This window comes from Arachis duranensis, chromosome 5, assembly GCF_000817695.3.
Source record: "Arachis duranensis cultivar V14167 chromosome 5, aradu.V14167.gnm2.J7QH, whole genome shotgun sequence".
In the NCBI taxonomy this organism is placed as follows: Eukaryota; Viridiplantae; Streptophyta; class Magnoliopsida; order Fabales; family Fabaceae; genus Arachis; species Arachis duranensis.
Window position 1 is genome coordinate 85,162,904 of NC_029776.3, and position 19,480 is coordinate 85,182,383.

The 19,480-nt window shown below is 29.9% G+C and overlaps 1 protein-coding gene across 4 annotated transcripts; it reads left to right on the forward strand.

Moving 5' to 3' along the window:
* The first annotated feature begins 8,777 nt into the window (after positions 1-8,777).
* Positions 8,778-11,605, forward strand: LOC107490050 (LOB domain-containing protein 25). Of its 4 annotated transcripts, none has more exons than XM_021142953.2 (3): positions 8,778-8,985; positions 9,346-9,412; positions 10,700-11,605. In XM_021142953.2, the coding sequence occupies exon 3, from the start codon at positions 10,717-10,719 to the stop codon at positions 11,239-11,241; it is 525 nt and encodes a 174-aa protein (XP_020998612.1). In that variant the 5' UTR covers positions 8,778-8,985; positions 9,346-9,412; positions 10,700-10,716; the 3' UTR covers positions 11,242-11,605. The 4 variants fall into 4 exon arrangements, with proteins under 4 accessions (XP_020998612.1, XP_015966303.1, XP_015966304.1 ...); XM_016110817.3 differs by having other exon boundaries at positions 8,778-9,086; positions 9,346-9,408; positions 10,700-11,603; XM_016110818.3 differs by having other exon boundaries at positions 9,346-9,408; positions 10,700-11,603.
* Positions 11,606-19,480: the final 7,875 nt, after the last annotated feature.

The window sequence follows — 19,480 nt, forward strand, 5'->3', positions numbered from 1 at the left end:
AGTAGTAATTTGATTTCTAATAATTTAAACGTTTTAAATAAAATTAATGTCGTGTTATCATTCAATTTGATATGAATAATTAATAAAATGATAAATATAAACGCTCATAATATTATTTTTATATTGTATATTTTTTTTGTGTTAAAAAATATAAACATAATCTTTTTATAAGTTATAACATTTCTTTTTGTTAATTTTTTTTCGTAAAATTTTTTTAAATTCTATCAATTTATTATTAACGTTCTAGAATTAAAAATTTTTTTTATATAAGTGATTATTAGTGGATTAATTTTATTTATATATTAAAATTAAATATTATTGACTTTTTATTTTGCTAATTGTTTATGTCAAATTTAACGATAAGACAATATAAACTCGTTCAAAATTTATTAGGATTGGAATAAGATATTTGAAACTTGTTGAGACTACTAAAATAAAACGTTTAAAATGTTAGAAATTAAATTAGTACTTAATCCAAATATTAAGAACCGAAATAATATTTTATTTTTTTTTAAATTTTATTTTATAAACAATAGAATTAAAGTCGAAAAAAAAAACTAAATAAAAAAACCTCCGGGGCAGAAATACCCTTTCCGTATCCATCAAATGTTAATAAAAATAAATAAAACTATAAATACAAAAGAAATAGCACAAAATCAGTAATCTGGGAGTGGCCATGGTTTGTCGCTCCATCAGCACACATGCTTTCTTCTCAATTAGTGTGAGGAAGTTAAACGCTCCAATAATTTAATTGTGTGTGTAAAAATAAAATCTCATGAAATAGCTAATTTTATAACATTTTCCAATTGTTTAACATGGAATGTGGTTGATGTACAGTTCACTCTTCCTAATTAAATTAACAGAAAGTAGTGGGAACTTGCTTGTTTTTAATTAGTAAAAATTAGTCGATTTTAAGGTTTAAATTTTTTAGTTTAGAATTTATATTAAGATTTATGATTTAGGGTTTATAAGTTAAGGTAAATAAAGTAATTTTAAAAAATTAATTGATATTGGATATTGACTAATAAAAATTAATTTCATAGCATTACTCTTAAATTAAATATCAACTTCGACCTTTTAGCATTTCTTCAAGATGAATTTCGAGTAGTTCTATATTTCTCCAGTTCTCTGATAGTCCTCGATGAGTTTGGAGCAATCTCTTCCTATCCCTTCTCTTTTCTGTTGATTTGTGATTTTTAAAAGTTTCTAAAAGTATAAGCTTAATTCTGTTTAAAAATCTAACTTGATACAAAATTCATTGACGAGTTTGTTAAAAAAAAAAATTGTTTACAACTTAAATGAGCTTAAACTAATAAAGTATGCGTTAATATTTAAAATGATCTCTGAAATTTAATCTTTAATTTAATTTGGTCCTCTAATTTTTAATTAATTCAAATTATATCTTAAAATTTTAAGGCGTGATGAAAAATGACGTGATACATTTGTTTCTCTCTTTTCTTTTCTCTCTTTGTATTCTTCCTCAATCATAAAGTAAACCCAAATCTCCATTCTTCAAAATCATAACACAAGACTCACGCCACTGTAATTTTCCTCCACCACAGCCGTCGAGTCACCTCCAACCCCAAACTCACTACATACTTCTCATTTTTCTTCTTCCATTCAACTTTACATAAAAGTCTTCTATATTTTGGAAGAACACGTCAAGAAAGAACCCTTCACATTTCTTTTTTCTCCCTTCTCTCTCTTCCTCTTTATATCCACACTAACTGTAACATGCTACCACACAGAACTTTACGTTTAAATTCGTAAAACATAAAAGTGGTGAGGTATTACGATCTCTAAAAATAAAATATATACATAGATATAATTGAAAGAGTTTGTAATTAGGAGCCTTGAAGAAAAGTTAAGCAAAATCGCAAAAAAAAAAAATGCATCATCCTCGAAAACGTAAAATCGGATAAAGAGATCTCAAAAGACATAAAATAAGCCCCTAATTCTCCGAAAAACCTCTAGGAGGATTAAACATAAGTTATATATATATATACATAGGAGAATATATAAACATAAATACATAACCAACAACCCAAAATATAACATCCCAGTTTCGCTTGCCATAGAAACCTCTAGACGCTCATCGAGATGCATTTCGACCTGCATGTGAAAAAGACAACACATGTATGGGATGAGAACTAAGAGTTCTCAGTATGGTAATGATGCCCACATAAATAATATATAAGATTTTGGAAAAGTCAGAGGCAATTCTAAAACTCCAATACTCATATTTAAAATTTAAGGAATAAGCTAAACCAGAATTTAGGTAAACTGTCTAAGGTTCTCAAATTCCGAATCTAATCCTAACTCAACACTTCACCTTCACCTCCTCTAACCCCTCGAAATTTTGGTGAAACTGCCCTTATCACTCCTCCGCCAAACGAGGGGACTATCAATTGTTCAAACACAATCAATACAGTGAAAGCACACACATATATAGTACATGTACGACAATTAGGCAAATAGCAATTAGACATAAGTGAACAATTAGGCAATCCAAGATAATACACACTCAAGCAAATCATTCAAATGCATATGATGTATGCCTATCATATGGCTGATGATATTATCTATCGGCTACATAGCCAGCCCGACATGTCCTGGTAGCTAACCGTGGACAGTTCTTCTGTACGCGTATCCCCAAACTCAAAATTAACAATGAGAAGAATCCCGAGCTGATATGAGGGAGACAACACCCCAAACTCAATTCATATATATGTGCATGCCCATGGGAGAACCCAGAGAGTTAAAGTGTCCGGTCATATCTTATGTATAGAGGGTCAACAATTGTCTCAACTATGCAAGCCAAATAGACTTTCAACTCATCATTATCAATTATCATTATCATCATCAATTGTCTCATTCATCATTCTCAATATTATATTATTCTCAAAATTGCCTCATTCATTACTTTTATCATCTCATCAAATCAAATATTCCCTTCTTGAACTCCTCTAGTACCAATTCTATCTTCTTCCACTCATTAACCATTACTTCATTACACAAAACCTCACTAATAAATATTAAACAGAGTTTTTAGAGGTTTGAAAAATCAGAAGAATGGTTGGTAGTTCAAAAATAATGAATTTTTATCAAAACCGTGAATTTTGGAGGTTTACAGGCTTGTCGAAAAGGTCAAATAGTAAAAAATAGTTTTTAGTGTAAAATAGGGTGGTGTGCGTATGCACCGATGTGTGTGTGCGCACGCAACAGCAAGCATTTCCGTGCTTGTGCGTATGCATCATAGTGTGCGCACGCACAATCCAAAACGCACTTCCTGTTCTGTGCATACGCACACACACCAGAAATCTTGGTTTTCTGCACTTAGAGAAATTTTAGTTTTTTGCACCTAACTTCCAACGTTAATAACTTTCTCTACAAAACTCCAATTTTCACAAACTTTAAACTGTTTTAAAGCTCTTGACATTATCTTCATTGTGGAATTAATTTCATTCAAATACAAAATTTGAGACTCGAGATATAGACAGGCAAAATTGGTTAAAAATCAAATTTTACCAACAATCACTAAAATCTTTATTTTTCCAAAACCTCAACTCATATACCATTGTTATACATCGAGAACCTCTCCAATGCTCCCAAAGTCTTATTCATTTATTTTTCAAACACTTCCCATTGTCAATGCATTCAATTTCATTAATTTTTTTCAACAATTTCCAACCCAATTTCAAACATTATTCATTAAAATATCATCAATCACAATTTATTATCCTCATCAATCATTACGAACATCATTAGCTATCATCAACCTCATAAATAACAATTACATACCTTCACATTTTTAGAATAGACTCAACATATTTATTAAAAATCACTAAACATCAACAATCACACCTAGTGACTTATACTGCGGTCAACTAGCTTAAGTTTTCACATTACATTATACGTTATCTACAAGAAACCAAAACTATACCTTGGCCGACTCCTCCCTAAGCTTGGAATGTAACAGCCCAGGTCACCCGCTAGCACGATATTGTCCGCTTTGGCACACAAGGCCTCACGGTTTTGCCTTTGACGATAGGGATGATAGTCGAAACCTCCCACACTCACTCGTCAAAACACGTCATGCTAGGGAGAGGTATCCACACCCTTATAAGGCATGCTTCATTCCCCTCCCAACCGATGTGGGACCTTACAATCCACCCCCCTAAGGGAGCCTAGCGCCTTCGCTGGCACATCGATCCGGACTCTGACTCTGATACTATCTGTAACAGCCCGGACCACCCGCTAGCACGATATTGTCCGCTTTGGCACACAAGGTCTCATGGTTTTGCCTTTGATGATAGGGATGATAGCCGAAACCTCCCACACTCACTCGTCAAAATACGTCATGCTAGAGAGAGGTATCCACACCCTTATAAGGCATGCTTCGTTCCTCTCCCCAACCGATGTGGGACTTTACATGGAACGCCACAAATACCACCGTTCCACCAACGCCCAAGGCGCCAAACGCTCACCAAAATAGAAGACCCAGCCTCTAAAGTTCCAAAGTCAAGATTTCAACACCACCAATTTGGTTTCCAATACATATAATCCAATCTAATACCAAATAATGTCACTCAAAATAAACTTAGGGTTCATAGTCATTAAGAATTCACAAGAGTTAGAGGTTTCTCACCTTACCAACGAAAATTTGGGATGAGACCTGGTAAGTCCACAATGCTAAAACGACCCTAAACACCGAAATTTAACAAAATCTAAAAAATAAAAACCTTAATTTCGAAATTAGGAGAGGGTGGCTGAGCAAAAAATAGTGAGGTATTTACCAAATTGTTCTATGAGTTTTGTAGAGCTCGTCACGGCGATTGTGTGGCTGCAAACGGTGCGACAATCAGAACTCCAGATTGAAAGATATGACAAATTGAATGAAGAACAAGGGTTTGGAATCAATGTTCTTCCCCCAAAGTTCTCAGCGTGTTTCATTAAAGGATGGGAGAAAATGCTGAAGTTCATTTAAGTGTGGGCTAAAATGGGTTGGGTCTTGGGTTCGGTTTGGGTCCGATTCAACTGGTTCATCCTAATTTTGAGCCAAAATCTTTAAAATTAGTGTCAAAATTTGTATTTTAATGATTTCTTTCATTCTAAATTATAAAATTTAATTTTCTAATTTCTTTAAATAATAATAATTTATTGGCCAATTATTTATTAGTTTCGCGAGTTTTACACTAACAATCCCCTATTCTCTCCTCCTCAAGAAAGAACATGTCTTCGTTAACACTTTTTACTCCACCACCATCATTTTAAATCAACTGTGGCTCCTCCAAAGTTAAACAATTCTATCTCCTCTAAGCTCTCTTTCTCTGTCAACAACAACAAGGTGCTGTAGATAAAGCGCTTGAAGTGGAAGTTAAGGGTAATGAGAAAGTTGAAATTGACGGCGTTCCAGTTTTCTTCATGAATGATAAAAATGAGTCAGGTGCCAATTTCAATTCTTCATCTTTTATTTTTCTTTATTACTCGACAATATTAGATTCCTAAAATAATTTATCACTTTCTGTTTTTGAAAAATTTGTTATACTAATCACATCATTTAACTCTAATTTGCTTTTACTTAAAACCAGAAATAAACGTATTTTCCTTTTCTTCTCAAGCAAAACATAAATCTTCTTTGTCGTCTTCTTCTTTCTGGCATAAGAAAAAAGAAAAAACATCATATATTAGAGAATAAATTAATAAAAAAATATGCAATAAGTTTGGATCCAATTGTGTATGAGGACTATAGTGGAGCTTGCTTTGGAATTGATCAAGGCTCCACTACATGTTATAGGGTGGTTCATCTCTTAGATTATCTCTTGAGTGAAAAAAGTTTTAGATTTGATTTTTGATTCTGAGTTGGTTTTACTTCTCTTTTTACCTTTTCTTTTAAACTAAATCAGTTACCTCATTTTTTTGGTGACGGAATTAGACAGAAAAGCCAATTTAAGTCACGCCTTAAAGTTTTAGGATATAATTTAAATCAATTAAAAATTAGAAATCAAATTAAATTGAAAGTTAAATTTCAAAACCATTTTATATATCACTACAATACAACTGACATTTTGCGACAATTCTGGAGTATATATTGCGACGATTTTTAACTGTCGCCAAACATATTGATATTTCAAAGATAAAAATTAGCTATCTAGTTTTGTTAGAAAACTATCTTTTGTAATCAGCCAATAAATTAAGGGATGAACGAAAAATTAAAGAAATAGAAATATTCTTGATTTTTTCCCTATATTTGCCTTTGAACTGAATTAAACCAAAATTCTTTTGGCGTTTACTCAGTTCATTTGTTCTCCAATTTTTCTGCTAATTTGAACGATTTTTTTACCAGTTTTTGGTTTGATCAATTCGACCAACCGATTCGAATCAGAGTTTTAGAATCATAGTTTGTTCACAATAAAATGCATATGATTTCTTGCATTTGAGAAATCTATACCATTTTTGCAATTTGCATTTTATTTTTACAATTCCTCCAACATGACCCAAAAAAAAAAGGAAATAAAAAAGCGTTAGGACTAAAGTGTGTTCTTTTATCAATCAAACGGCATATTTAAAAGGTAGAAGTATGAAAAGAAAAAATAAAAAATGTCATCTTTCTAAGTTTTTTGGGACTAGTCCTTAGCTTGAGCGAGCTAGATTCCTAGCTAGCTATATTTTTGTTTCATAAATTAGGGTATTATAAGAACTAACATACATATATAACAACACCACGCTTATAGGAGAAATGCATCATTAGCGTGAATAAATTATTAATCATATTATTCTTCTTTATAATAGCTTAGATACCTATATCTAAGTATATCTGGGAACTAATCAAATTTATATACTTCAAAAGCAAAACAACATAAAAGGTTTCATTATATATTTATATTACCTTATTTGGAAAGCAAAAAAGGAATATATATAATAATAATTAAAGAGGAAGGAAATACAACTTTAATAAAAGTTCCACTAGCACTACTCGGCTACTCCTATTATTTGTCCTACATATTAAATAAACGTTACTTTTTTGCTTTCCTCCTTTCATTTTTTATTTCAAATAATATTATAAAATTAGAAAAATATTTTTTAATTTAAACATAAATGTGTATATAGAGTCATGTTACATTACCAACAATTTTATAGATAATATATACCCAACCAAAGAAAAAACAAATAAAATTAATTAATCGAATATGATCCTACACTATACTTTATGAAGAAAAGGCAGTGAAATAGAATTTTTAATTATATGATGACTAAAAATTATTATTGATTACCTAAATTCTTTTATTAACTAAGAAGATTCAAATAAGGTGTATATACGTATATAATTTCTAATTAATTATTTATCTGTATTTTTAATTATCACTTAATTAGTTAGTTAAAGGTACGGTTTAATTTCTTGTGAAGCATATTTAAAAAATTAGTATATATTAGACACACATGTCTATTTTGATGATTTTAAAGTCTTAAAAGAATAAGTCCGTTTTTATTTGCTAAAGGTAGAACGATGTCTATTATTTATATTTAATCAAAATTTTGTGTGTATGTTTATTATGTAAGGAGTATTACGTTCCCTCTCTTTATATTATGATATAATCACACTTCAAAAATTAGTTATTGGTATAAAAAGTTCATATAATTCTTGACGAACAAGCAGGCTTTTACTAATAAAGACTTAATTTCTTAATATTATTAAGCTAGTTAATATTATATTATTGACACTTCAAATTTTGACAATTTTATGGAGATAATTTTAGTGTCATGATTTTTTTAAATTTAAATGGATAAAAAGAGACAACATAAATTCTTATATTTTTAATATTTGTTTTAAACAAAAGTTATTTTTAGGCTAATTATTTTTATATAAATTTTTTTTATTTGTCTTATGCTATTTTTTTTTATTTTTGAGATTTATTAAGAATTAAATTCTAAATTTTTTGGACATAGAGATTCAATATTATATCATGAAATCTTTTTATTTTTAAGTTTAAACTAATAAAAAGAGATAATATAAATAATTATATCTCTAATATTTAAGAGACTAATATTTTAATGTAAAAAAATAGTGTAAATATAAAAAAATAATAAAAAAATGTTAACCCCCTGAAATTTTTCCGTTGAAATATTCTCCCATTAGCCAGAACCATATTCAACTAATTCTCTACAATTATAATTAACTCTCAATTAAGTGTAAGTTGAAGAGAGAATAATTACTTTTCAAATTACTCAATTATTCTTAAATTATTTTTTAAATTTTTATTTATTGAAAATTAATTTATATTAATACATCAATATTTCATAAATAAAAAGAGAAAAAATCGTTAATTTAAAAAATAAACAATAATTAGTAAGTGAAGAGAATTAATTAGTCATCGACAAAAAAAAAATCAAAATTACTCTACTTTTTCAATTGTCTCTTTCCTTTTTTTATTTAAAAAGAAGAGAATAGTTAGAAGAATTTAATTTTAACGCACTGTACAATAATTTTACGGAATATTTTACTATATAGATTAAAGTTGTATAAAAAAAATTTTTTTTATAAATTCTACCTTTTTTAGTATAAATAATCATAAAAAAATAAATATAATTATATAATTATATAAAATACTTTATATTCTCGGTCGATGAAAATTAAACTCATTAATTATTAGTACAATTAACCTTACTATTTTGAACAGGGTTTTTATTTATATTATATATGATTATATTTTATTATAAAGGTAGTGTCATAGTCATTGATAATTTTCACTAACATTATAGCACCCGTTATCTTTCTCATTCCTCTCTCTCTCTCTCTCTCTCTATCTCTTTGGAATTGAAATGCTCTTTGTCCCTAACACTCTCTGCTGTCACTGTATTTGCGGTTTTCTCTCATCTTGTCCTGCAACTAATTAGGGTTTCCCCCATGAACTCTCACATCCATTAATAGTACTCAATTTTTCATTCCAATCCAAGATATATCATCGATCTATCACACCCTTCAATGTAATTTTCTTTTTCACTCACACTATAAAGGAATATAGATAGATCTATATAGCCCTCTACATATTCTTTCTTCAAAATACAAAAAACCAATATATTATAAGGTAGGTATATATATTATAGTTTTTTTTTCCTTTTAAATTGAAATTATGTATTTAATTTCTCTTCTTTTTTTTTTTACCTTTAACCGTTTTGCTTGATCTATATAGAAATTAATTAATAGTGCTTTGAGATTTGATCTTTGCTTTTATTATTATTATTATTTTTAAAGCATGTCATAGTAATTTTTTCCTGGGGGTGAATAGTTGAGTACATAGCATGATTATTATTATTATTATTATTATGCATATGTTGCTCCGACAGAGAATAGTTGAAAATTGAAGGAAGTTCCAACACACGTCCAATTGAAGTGAAAAAAGATTCCTGGTAGGTAAAACTTTCTTGTCTATGATCTTAATAGCTATACCTATTCAATTCCAATTCATCAACATCATACCCTAGTCCTAGCTAGCTAGGGTGGATCAAAAGATATTATTTTTATGTTTTTAATTATTTTTTAGAATTATATATGCTTGTTGCATAATAATGAAGATATATATATAATCATCCAAGTACTATATATACTAGCTAGTAATTAATGATTATTACATGTTTAATTTTTGCTTAATTAATTTCATTTTGCTTTTGTTCAAATTCAAATTAAAAACTGGTTTTAATTTTCTGGGTAGGGCAGTCTGAGAATCCATGATGAATATATAGTTGCATTTGGATCCCATTAAGACTGCTTAAGCCACACAAAGTAAACCAAAGTTTGAAAAATTAACATACCACAGCTTCTGAGAAAATGATCCACCTATATATCATTCTTGATTGGCTTCTTCTGATCTCTAAATATGTTTTACTTGGAAAAGATTAAATTCTGATGAATTGTTGATAAATCACATATATATGCACAATTGATTCAGTAGTTGAGATAATAATTAAGTTTATATTTAATTTCTTGAATTTCAGTGAGATATGTATATCTCGGTGAATTTTAGTATAATTATGTTTATGATAATTATTGTGGCTATAAAATTGTATTAAAATTAAAAGTATACTTATTTTTTTATATATATTTGGTAATATTTTTTAGCAATATTTTTTAAAAATTATTGTTAAATAATAAAAAAGTATTACTCTAACTTTACTATCACTTTTTAAAATGTCATAATTATCGTAGCCACCATAACATAAACATATTAGGAAGACACATATATTTTATCCAAATTTAGAATTATGTGAAGATATATGCATGTATGTTTGTGATCTTTTTAATCATTGGATATATATACACACAAAAATTTTCAAATTATTAAAAATGAAGTTCCAATATATTATGGTAGGGTTAATTTGCACAGGAAAAAAAAAAAAACTCTAGCTATGTTATTTGAGAGTAAGCTATGTAGGTTATTACATTTGATATCTGATTCATGGTAATAAAAAAAATACAGAGATATTAAAATATTTTAATTTGTTTGAAAATAAAGCAAATACACAAAAATACATAATTTTCTTTTAATATTTTATTTATGAATAATTGGAGACAATAATGAACACTAAAAATAAAAATATGCACAACTTTATGTCTCATTTCTGTGTTTATCTCTTCTTAATAATTAGCATATGATTTAATTATTTGTAATTGAGTATGATTTTGATGAGTTAATTTGTTAAGGCAAGAAGATCATATATATGGCTTCATCATCATCTTCTTCAAGCTACTCAAATTCTCCATGTGCGGCATGCAAGTTCTTGAGAAGAAAATGCTTACCGGATTGCATTTTCGCGCCCTATTTCCCGCCGGAAGAGCCTCAAAAATTCGCAAACGTTCACAAGATCTTCGGCGCAAGCAATGTAAGCAAGCTTCTAAATGAAGTTCAGCCTCATCAAAGGGAAGACGCGGTGAATTCTCTTGCATATGAGGCTGAAGCAAGGATCAAGGATCCAGTTTATGGTTGTGTTGGTGCAATTTCAGTGCTCCAAAGACAAGTTATTAGGCTCCAAAAGGAGCTTGATGCCACAAATGCTGATTTGATGAGATATTGCAATGAAGTTCCTAACCCTACTTTAGGAAGAAGGAATAATCATAATAATAACAACAATAATAATAATTTGGGTGAAGGAGGTGGTGGTTCTTTTTATTTCCCTTCTTCTTCTTCTTCAGCTTGGAACAATGATGATACTTGTGGTGGTGGGGATGGCTACCATAGAGGTTGATTTGATTCATATATATCTATCTAGGTATATATATATATGTGAATCAATAATTATTAGTGGTTATTATATGGTGATATGAATACTCACGTATAATTGTCTTTATGTGAAGTTAATAGTTGAAAAATATATATTAGATGATAATTTAGTCAAACATATTAAATTATCTAATAATTTTCAACAAATATCTTCATATAAAGACAAGTGCAGGTAAATTTTAACTTATTATATATGTGCAAGTTATTGTTGTTTGAAAACTTAATTAGGGTTTACTTGCTTTGGTAAAGTAGTATTTGGTGAAGGGGTTTCAATGTGTTTGTATATATGTAAATGTTACTGTATGGTTTCTCAAGGTATATACATAATGTATGAATAAGAGTTTTATTATTTATTCAACCTAATATAGTTTTAATAATTGTTTGTAATGGTTTTCTTTTTATTTGGAAAATAACTGCTCTAGAAAGTCGAATTTAATATTTTCAAATTATACTCCTTAATTATTATTGCACTAGTTATTATAATTACTTTTAATGTATAGTTATTGTGTCATAAAAAATGCAACTAAACAAACACTATATATTATTTATAATAATAAATTTAATATTTTAATTTAATAAATTGATTTGAACTTCAAAGATAAAAACGGCTATCATACACGCCAATAGAGTGTATGTATATATGCAGATTATAAATTAACATACCACATAAAAATAATGTATTGGATAATTTAATATTTAATAAAAAATATTGACAATTGATCCATGATTTAATTAAATTGTCTAAAATTTTACAAGAAAAAAGATTAATTTGTTTAATATTATTCTAATAAAAATCATAATTAATTTGTTATTTTTTATGAATTAAAGAATTAATTTATATAATACCAAATTTAGTTATATATTATTGATTAAGTTAAGAGATAGCTATGTAAACTATATCCAAGTGGCCCCACACATGGCAAGTTCAAGTTCAATGCCGACTGACTAACAATATTATTATATGTAAAAGTCTCCAAGAGGTCTTAGCTAAATAGAATCTTAACTGGTCTTACTTTTAATTTAATTATTATTTTATTTTTATCATTCAACTAACATACATATATTTATACATTATTATACTATTATTGGCACCAAAACCTTTTCAAGCATGCACTCCAAAGTCCAAATTCATGCATGTACCGACTTAATTAAATATTCCTATATATAGGTCAAGGTCTCCAAAAATGGTTTTCACTAGATGGCTACACAACATGCTATGCCTCATTATATATGTTTAACTATCTATATATGCATAAATAAAGGCTACATATATTATAGCCTAATATTAATAATACATATGAATTTGTACTAAATTTTATATGAATTTAACTGGCAATATCCGGAAATTAAATAATGATTGAAAGTTATTTCATTTAGTTAAAATTTATAATTTTATGTATGTAATATCTATAATTACATACTTATATTATTAGCATGAGTATGTAATTATAAATATTACACATTTATTATAATGGTAACTAGTCAATGCAAAATAAAATAATTTTAAACTAATTGTTTTAATCTTTCAAATACTTTTAAATTTTAATTTTCCCATATTAACGGTATAAAAAAAATTTTTTTTTGCTGTCATTCAATTATATATTTTCATATTAATAAAAAGAAACAATGTTATATACTCAATAAAATTTATTATTTTTGGTCAATATTTGATCAATTTTAAATATTAAAATCTAAATTTTAAATCACAAATTTTAAATTGTAATAATATAAAAATAGAGTGTTGATCTAAATTAAAATATTGACTAATATTAATAAAAATATTAGTCTCTAATATTTCTCTAATAAAAGTAATTAACTTTTAAATATAGTATTTAAAAAGCTATTTAAATATATAAATTTAATTGACGATGATTTGTAAAATTTTTAATACTGTGATCAAAATTACATCAGCAAAATAGTACATTCTAAATTCTAAAATATATTACTAATAAGAATGGCTGTCATTTCTCTAATAGGTTTAGGGTATACTATTTTGCTGACGTAATTTTAATGTAATTCAAAATTAAATTTATTTTATATTAATTATAAAGAGGAAGAAAGAAGCTTATTATTACCACCTATGTCCTTATAAATAATTATGGGTCTTACTTTTTCAAGATTTTCATTTAAAATTGCAATATGCTTAATGTGAACCAAACAAATTGAAGCGGTGGGTGTGACCTTAGCACAATTAATAATTCATATGACCTATCCTTTTAGATTTCGTGCTGGTCAAAGGCAAGTTGAACTGTTAATTTGTTGACTTTAATTTCCCACTCTACAAAGACATAACATACATATATGTCTTTAGCTTATAATAATTATTATTAATCTCTAAGAAAATGATGGTCCAAAAAGGAATATTATTGTTACTCGTACGTGATGGTGTTGCCGCGAAACAAGCATTTCACCATGTCTTCTTCTTCTTCTATGGCTCCGTATTACAACATTATTATCATTATTATGAAGTTTGATGCAAAGGGACATGTAATATATTATAGGATTCTTGAAAGGGGGTTGTTATTTAGCTTGTTTCTATGCTTGCATGTGAACTGAATGTGACTATAATGGTATATATATATATAATATTTATATATAGAAATATATTTATCATTGTTTAATTTAACCTATTAAGTTATGAAAAGTGACGTTCATGGTGCTGCGGATATACCGGGGTACTTTCCCATTAATGTCACCTACTTTATTGTCTATATGAGTTCTGTTAAGTAGACAATAGAGATGTGAACAAAGTGAATAATAGACTGCATTTTAAGCTTACTAAAATAAAAAATATTTCACTCTATTTATTCACTACAGTTTTAACCTTTCACTTTCTATTTTTCTCTCTTTTTATCATAATTGTTTCGTTTTTTATTCTTTGTCGCGTCATCACTAACGCACCTCGCCACGGCCATTGTCTGAAGAAACAATGCACCGTACCGCTGCTGCACCTTCTTCTCCCATGTGTCGCGTCACCCCTGTGCTCCTTGCAACTGACACTACCATTGCACCTTCTTCTTCCTTGCGTCGCGTTCCCTGTTATCAATGCCGCTGTTGCACCTTCTTTTTCTATGTGTTCTAGTGTCACTTTGCGCTGTCTTCTCTCTTTTGTCGCACCGCGACCGTGCTCCCTGCAAGCAATGCCGCCGTTCGTCCTCTTTTCCTCTGTGTCGCGCCGCGCATTCCGGACGAAAAAGTTGGTCCTCTTCATATGCGTTCGGTCACGTTTGTGCTCCCTGAAAGCAACGTCGCAATCGTCCTGAATTCTTTTCTGTGTCACATCATTTGAGAAATCAACGTAACTACTCGTCTGTCCTGTGATAATAATGGACGTTACATTTCTTTTTATATTTTTTGATGCTTCTTTAATAATGGATTGGATATTTCTTTAATTTTAGAGGGATGTTTCTTTTAGGAGTGCGACATAAAGGGGAGGCGGGCGATGGAGGATGATGACGCTAGGGAGAAAGAGGCGATGCAACGATGAGGAGTGAAGATGGAGGCATAACGAATAGTCCTAAGAGAGATTATGATTTGTAGAATGAGTGGGAATAAAAATGAGAATTAGGTTAAGTTTTGATTATCATTATTAAAAATAATATTTTTAAAATTAATTAAAACATTTTTTAAATTTGATTTTTAAAATTAATTAAACATTTTTTTAATCTATTGTTTACGTTGTTTAGTATAAATGCTGTCTCCGTATATTTTTTCAATCAATTTTGTTAAATAACCAATAAAAAAATTAGCCAATAACAAACTAGCCAATATTTTTTAACATAATTCCATTTTTTAAATTGTCATTAATTAATGATTATTTAAATATTATTTTTTAAAAATATAAAATTAATAATTATTAATGATACTATTTAAAATTAGTTGATTAAAAATTATTTATTTATATTTTTTTAATACATAATGACTAATTTTAATCTTTAATTTTGATAGATTAAAAAAAATTATTGTGATATTTTGTTTGATTTAGATATCATAAAAATTCCAAGTTTATCCAATACTTCTTTTGACATGTAATATTGATTTTTATTTTTGAAATCAAACGGATCAATCAATTTAGTCTTTAAAAATTACCAATTAAGTGTTTCGTTTTTAGAATTATGATTTTTATTTTTTTTTTGTCATATTTCTTTTCACAGTTACTAATTTATGGTGTGCTGATGATTGATTTGAACAATTAAACTTTATTATGTAGTATTACTATGATGTCGACTACTTGACGTGGACACCTTTTAATTGTATTTAACATAGTGCTTCAAATTAATTTATAAGATTTAAATAAATCAAAATGGGTAAACATGCACTAATTATATAAGGTAAAATGTGGCATTATATAAAAACTTGAAATTCACGTTCTACATACTTTTCAGCCTTAAAACCCTAATTTTTATTTAGAGTATTTGTTATCATGGTATAAAGATTTTAAGAAAGAAACGAAGAATTATTTAAAAAAGTATTATTTTTATTATTCATATTTTTTATCATAAGATTATAAGATTCTTACTAATATATAGACTACGAGTACGTTAAGAGTACACTCGTTATGAAATAATATCCTAATTATATTGATTTTTGTCCTAATCCTCTTTGATATTTTTCTGATTTTGTTCCCTAATTATGATATTTTAGTACTCTCCTTCAAGGTGAGTAGTGGGATCACCTATAGTCAGCTTGGTTAGAACTTTAACAAGAATTTGTCTTAAAACTGCTTTAGTAAGAATACTGATCTTCTGATCTCACAAATGGAAGCTCAATAATGTCATTGTCAATTTTTTCTTTGATAAAGTGTCGATCTACCTCAACATATTTTGTTCTATCATGTTGTTTGGATTCTCTGAAATGCTGATTGCGGTTTTGTTGTCACATTTTAAGGTTTGGCAATTGTGGTGGAAACCCAATCTCAGTAATCAATTTTCTTATCCACAATACTTCAGTTATGCCTTTAATGATCCCTCGAAATTATGTCTCTGCGTTTGAAAGAGTTACAACTTTCTGCTTCTTACTTTTTCAAGGTTACCTCCAACAAGTGTAAAGTAACCAGCTGTTGATCTTCTATCATTTTGATTGCCCGCCCAATCTGCGTCAGTGTATGCCTCAACCTTCAAATAGCCATTCCTTTTGAAAATGATTCCACTTCCTAGAGCTCCCTTCAAATATCGAACTATCCTCATGACCGCTTTCATATGATTTTCTTGTGGCTTATACATAAACTGACTTACTATTCCCACACCATAAGCTATGTCAGGCTGAGTATGTGATAAGTAAATTAGTTTTTCAACCAGTCGCCGGTACCTTTTCTTATCTGCTAGGGTGGCACCTTCTACTATCTTCAACTTGTGATTAACTTGCATAGGCATATCTATTGCTTTGTAATCCACCATTCCTGTTTCTGCCAGAAGGTCCAAATTGTACTTTCTTTGGGAAATAAAGATTCCTTTGCTAGATCGTAGAATCTCTATTCCTAAGAAATATTTTAGTCTTCCCAAATCCTTCATTTCGAAGTCTATAAATAGGTTTTTTCTCAATTTTTCAATTTCTTCAGAATAACTTCCCGTTATGATCATGTCATCCACGTAAATTATTAGGCAAGTGATTAAATCTCCCCATTTTTTCAAAAAAGGTATGATCAGAGTTACTTTGCTTGTACCCATACCTTTTCATGGCATCTGTAAATCTTCTAAACCAGGCACGTGGAGATTGTTTAAGCCCATAAAGAGCCTTCTTTAACCGGCAAACTTCATGTTTTCTAAATCCCGTTGAGAAACCTGGAGGAGCTTCCATATACACTTATTCTTTCAATTCTCCATGCAAGAAAGCATTCTTGATGTCAAATTGATGGAGTGGCCAATCTTCATTTGCTGCTATTGGAAACAACACCCTGATAGTATTAATCTTTGCAACCAGTGAAAAAGTTTCAGTGTAGTCGATACCATAGGTCTGTGTATAACCTTTGGCCACCAACCTTTCCTTGTATTGTTCAATAGTGTCATCTGCCTTGTGTTTAATGGTGAAAACCCATTTGCTGCTGACTGACTTTTTTCCTGTCGGTAGGATACACTTCTCCCAAGTTCTGTTCTTCTCTAGAGGTTCAATTTTTGTATTCATGGCTTTTCGCCATTCAACTTTCTCATTGACTTCTCGGATAGTTCTTGGAATGTCTTATGTTAAGATTCTGGTGGAAAAAGCCTTTGCAACATCTGCTATTCCTTCGCTAGCCACTCTTATCTGGTATCTTGAGTTACGGAAAACTTGTTCTGGTGAGTACCGATCAGGAGGCATCCCTCTGTTTCTTCTTCGAGGAAGAATAAAGGTATTGGACTCTGGTTTTTCATGTTTCAGTGCTATACTGTTATTGTTAGTGGTCTTATTAAAAATATGGAGTAAATTATCAGATTGATAATTACTTACCTCTTGTCTGACATTCTCAAAAGGACTCTCACTGATTGTATATACTGAGTTATTTTCTACGTTGAGTGAAGTATGCTCAGTGGCTCCATCTACTTGCTCTGTTTGAATAGTTTCTGGGCAACAAAGGTTATTTAGCCAACTTGGTGGTTCTTTCTTGTTCTCCCCCTGAATGCCATGTTGGCGGCTGAAGTAAAATTCGAATTCTAAAAAATTACAATCCATGGTCACATGAATACGACGAGTGATTGGATTGTAGCACCTATACCCCTTTTAGTGTGTAGCATACCCAACGAAAACACATTTTTCTACACAAGGATCAAGTTTGGTTCTATTGACTTTGGAGATATGGACAAAGACGGAACATCCAAATACTCGAGGTGGTAAGGTTAGAATAGGCGGGATTGTAGTCTGAGTAGTCAAGAATTGTAAGGGTGTTTTGTGGTGGAGAACTTGGGTAGATAGGCGATTTAGTAAGTAGGCAGAGGTCGCTATAGCTTCAGGCCAAAATTTTTTTGAAACTTGTGCATCAAAAAGCATGGCTCAGATCATCTCAATTAACTTACGATTTTGCCGCTCAGCTACATTATTTTATTGGGGTGTATTTGGGCAGGAAGTTTGATGGATAAGACCATTTTTTATAAAAAAAAAAAATCGCACATTGATTGGTTTATAAATTCTCCACCATTATCTGAGTGAAGTACTTGAATTTTCTTGTTGAATTGAGTTTGAATCATTTGGTAGAAAGCAAAGAACTTATCAGGTACTTCAGATTTGTGTTTTAAAAAATATACTCAAATCATGCGAGAGAAATCGTCCACAAATAACACAAAATATTGAAAATTATTGTGGAAAATAGGGGTTGGGCCCCACACATCAGAGTGTATTAGAGAAAAATTGGAATTGACTCTAGTGTTGGTTGGAGGAAAAGAAACTCTGTGATTTTTTTTACAAATACAAGTTTCACATTTGAGAGGTTCAGTACTACTTGCAAAAAGACTAGGAAATAGAAACTTGCAGTACCCAGATGAAGGATGTCCGAGACGCCTGTGCAATAACCAAAGTTGCCTAGTAATCGTTCCATGAGCAAGCATGGCATGACCCTGGTGTGCTACTTTATCAACGTAGTAAAGGCCTTCTTGCTCAGTACCACGCCCAATGATCTCCTTCGTAAGAATATCCTGTAAAAGATAAAAAGTAGAGTACATGAGTACCACACAATTTAGTTCCTTTGTTACTTGGCCAACAGACAATAATTTTAATGATAGTGCAGGGACATAGAGACAATTTTTTAATTTCAATTTTTCTGAAAAAGTAATGGAGCCTGCTCCTTTAACATCAACTAATTCTCTACTAGCTGTTTCAACATAGGCTCCTGAGGGTATAGTCAAGCTGTTAAAATCATGGAGGTCATGAGTCATAGTATCAGTAGCCCCACAATCAAAAATCCATTCATTTGTCTTTTTAATTGGATTCAGATTTTGGGTCTCCCCTTTATATTGAGTCGCCGTCTGGGCTAAGCAGCCAAGGAGTTCAGTAGTCCTTGCCGTTACTGCCGCTGCTACCTTGCCATCGTAACTTGCTTCTGCTCTTCTGGCCTCGCCCCCGCTGCTGGTGACCTCTGGGATGCTCACAACGGTGGCTCTTTTACTCTAATTTCTCAATGACTTGGGATTATTTTTCCACCAATTTGAGTAACCCACAATCTTAAAGCAGTTTTCTTTTGTGTGTTTCTTCTTTCTTCTTCCACAAATTGCATTTTTTATCAGAGTTGTCCATAATGG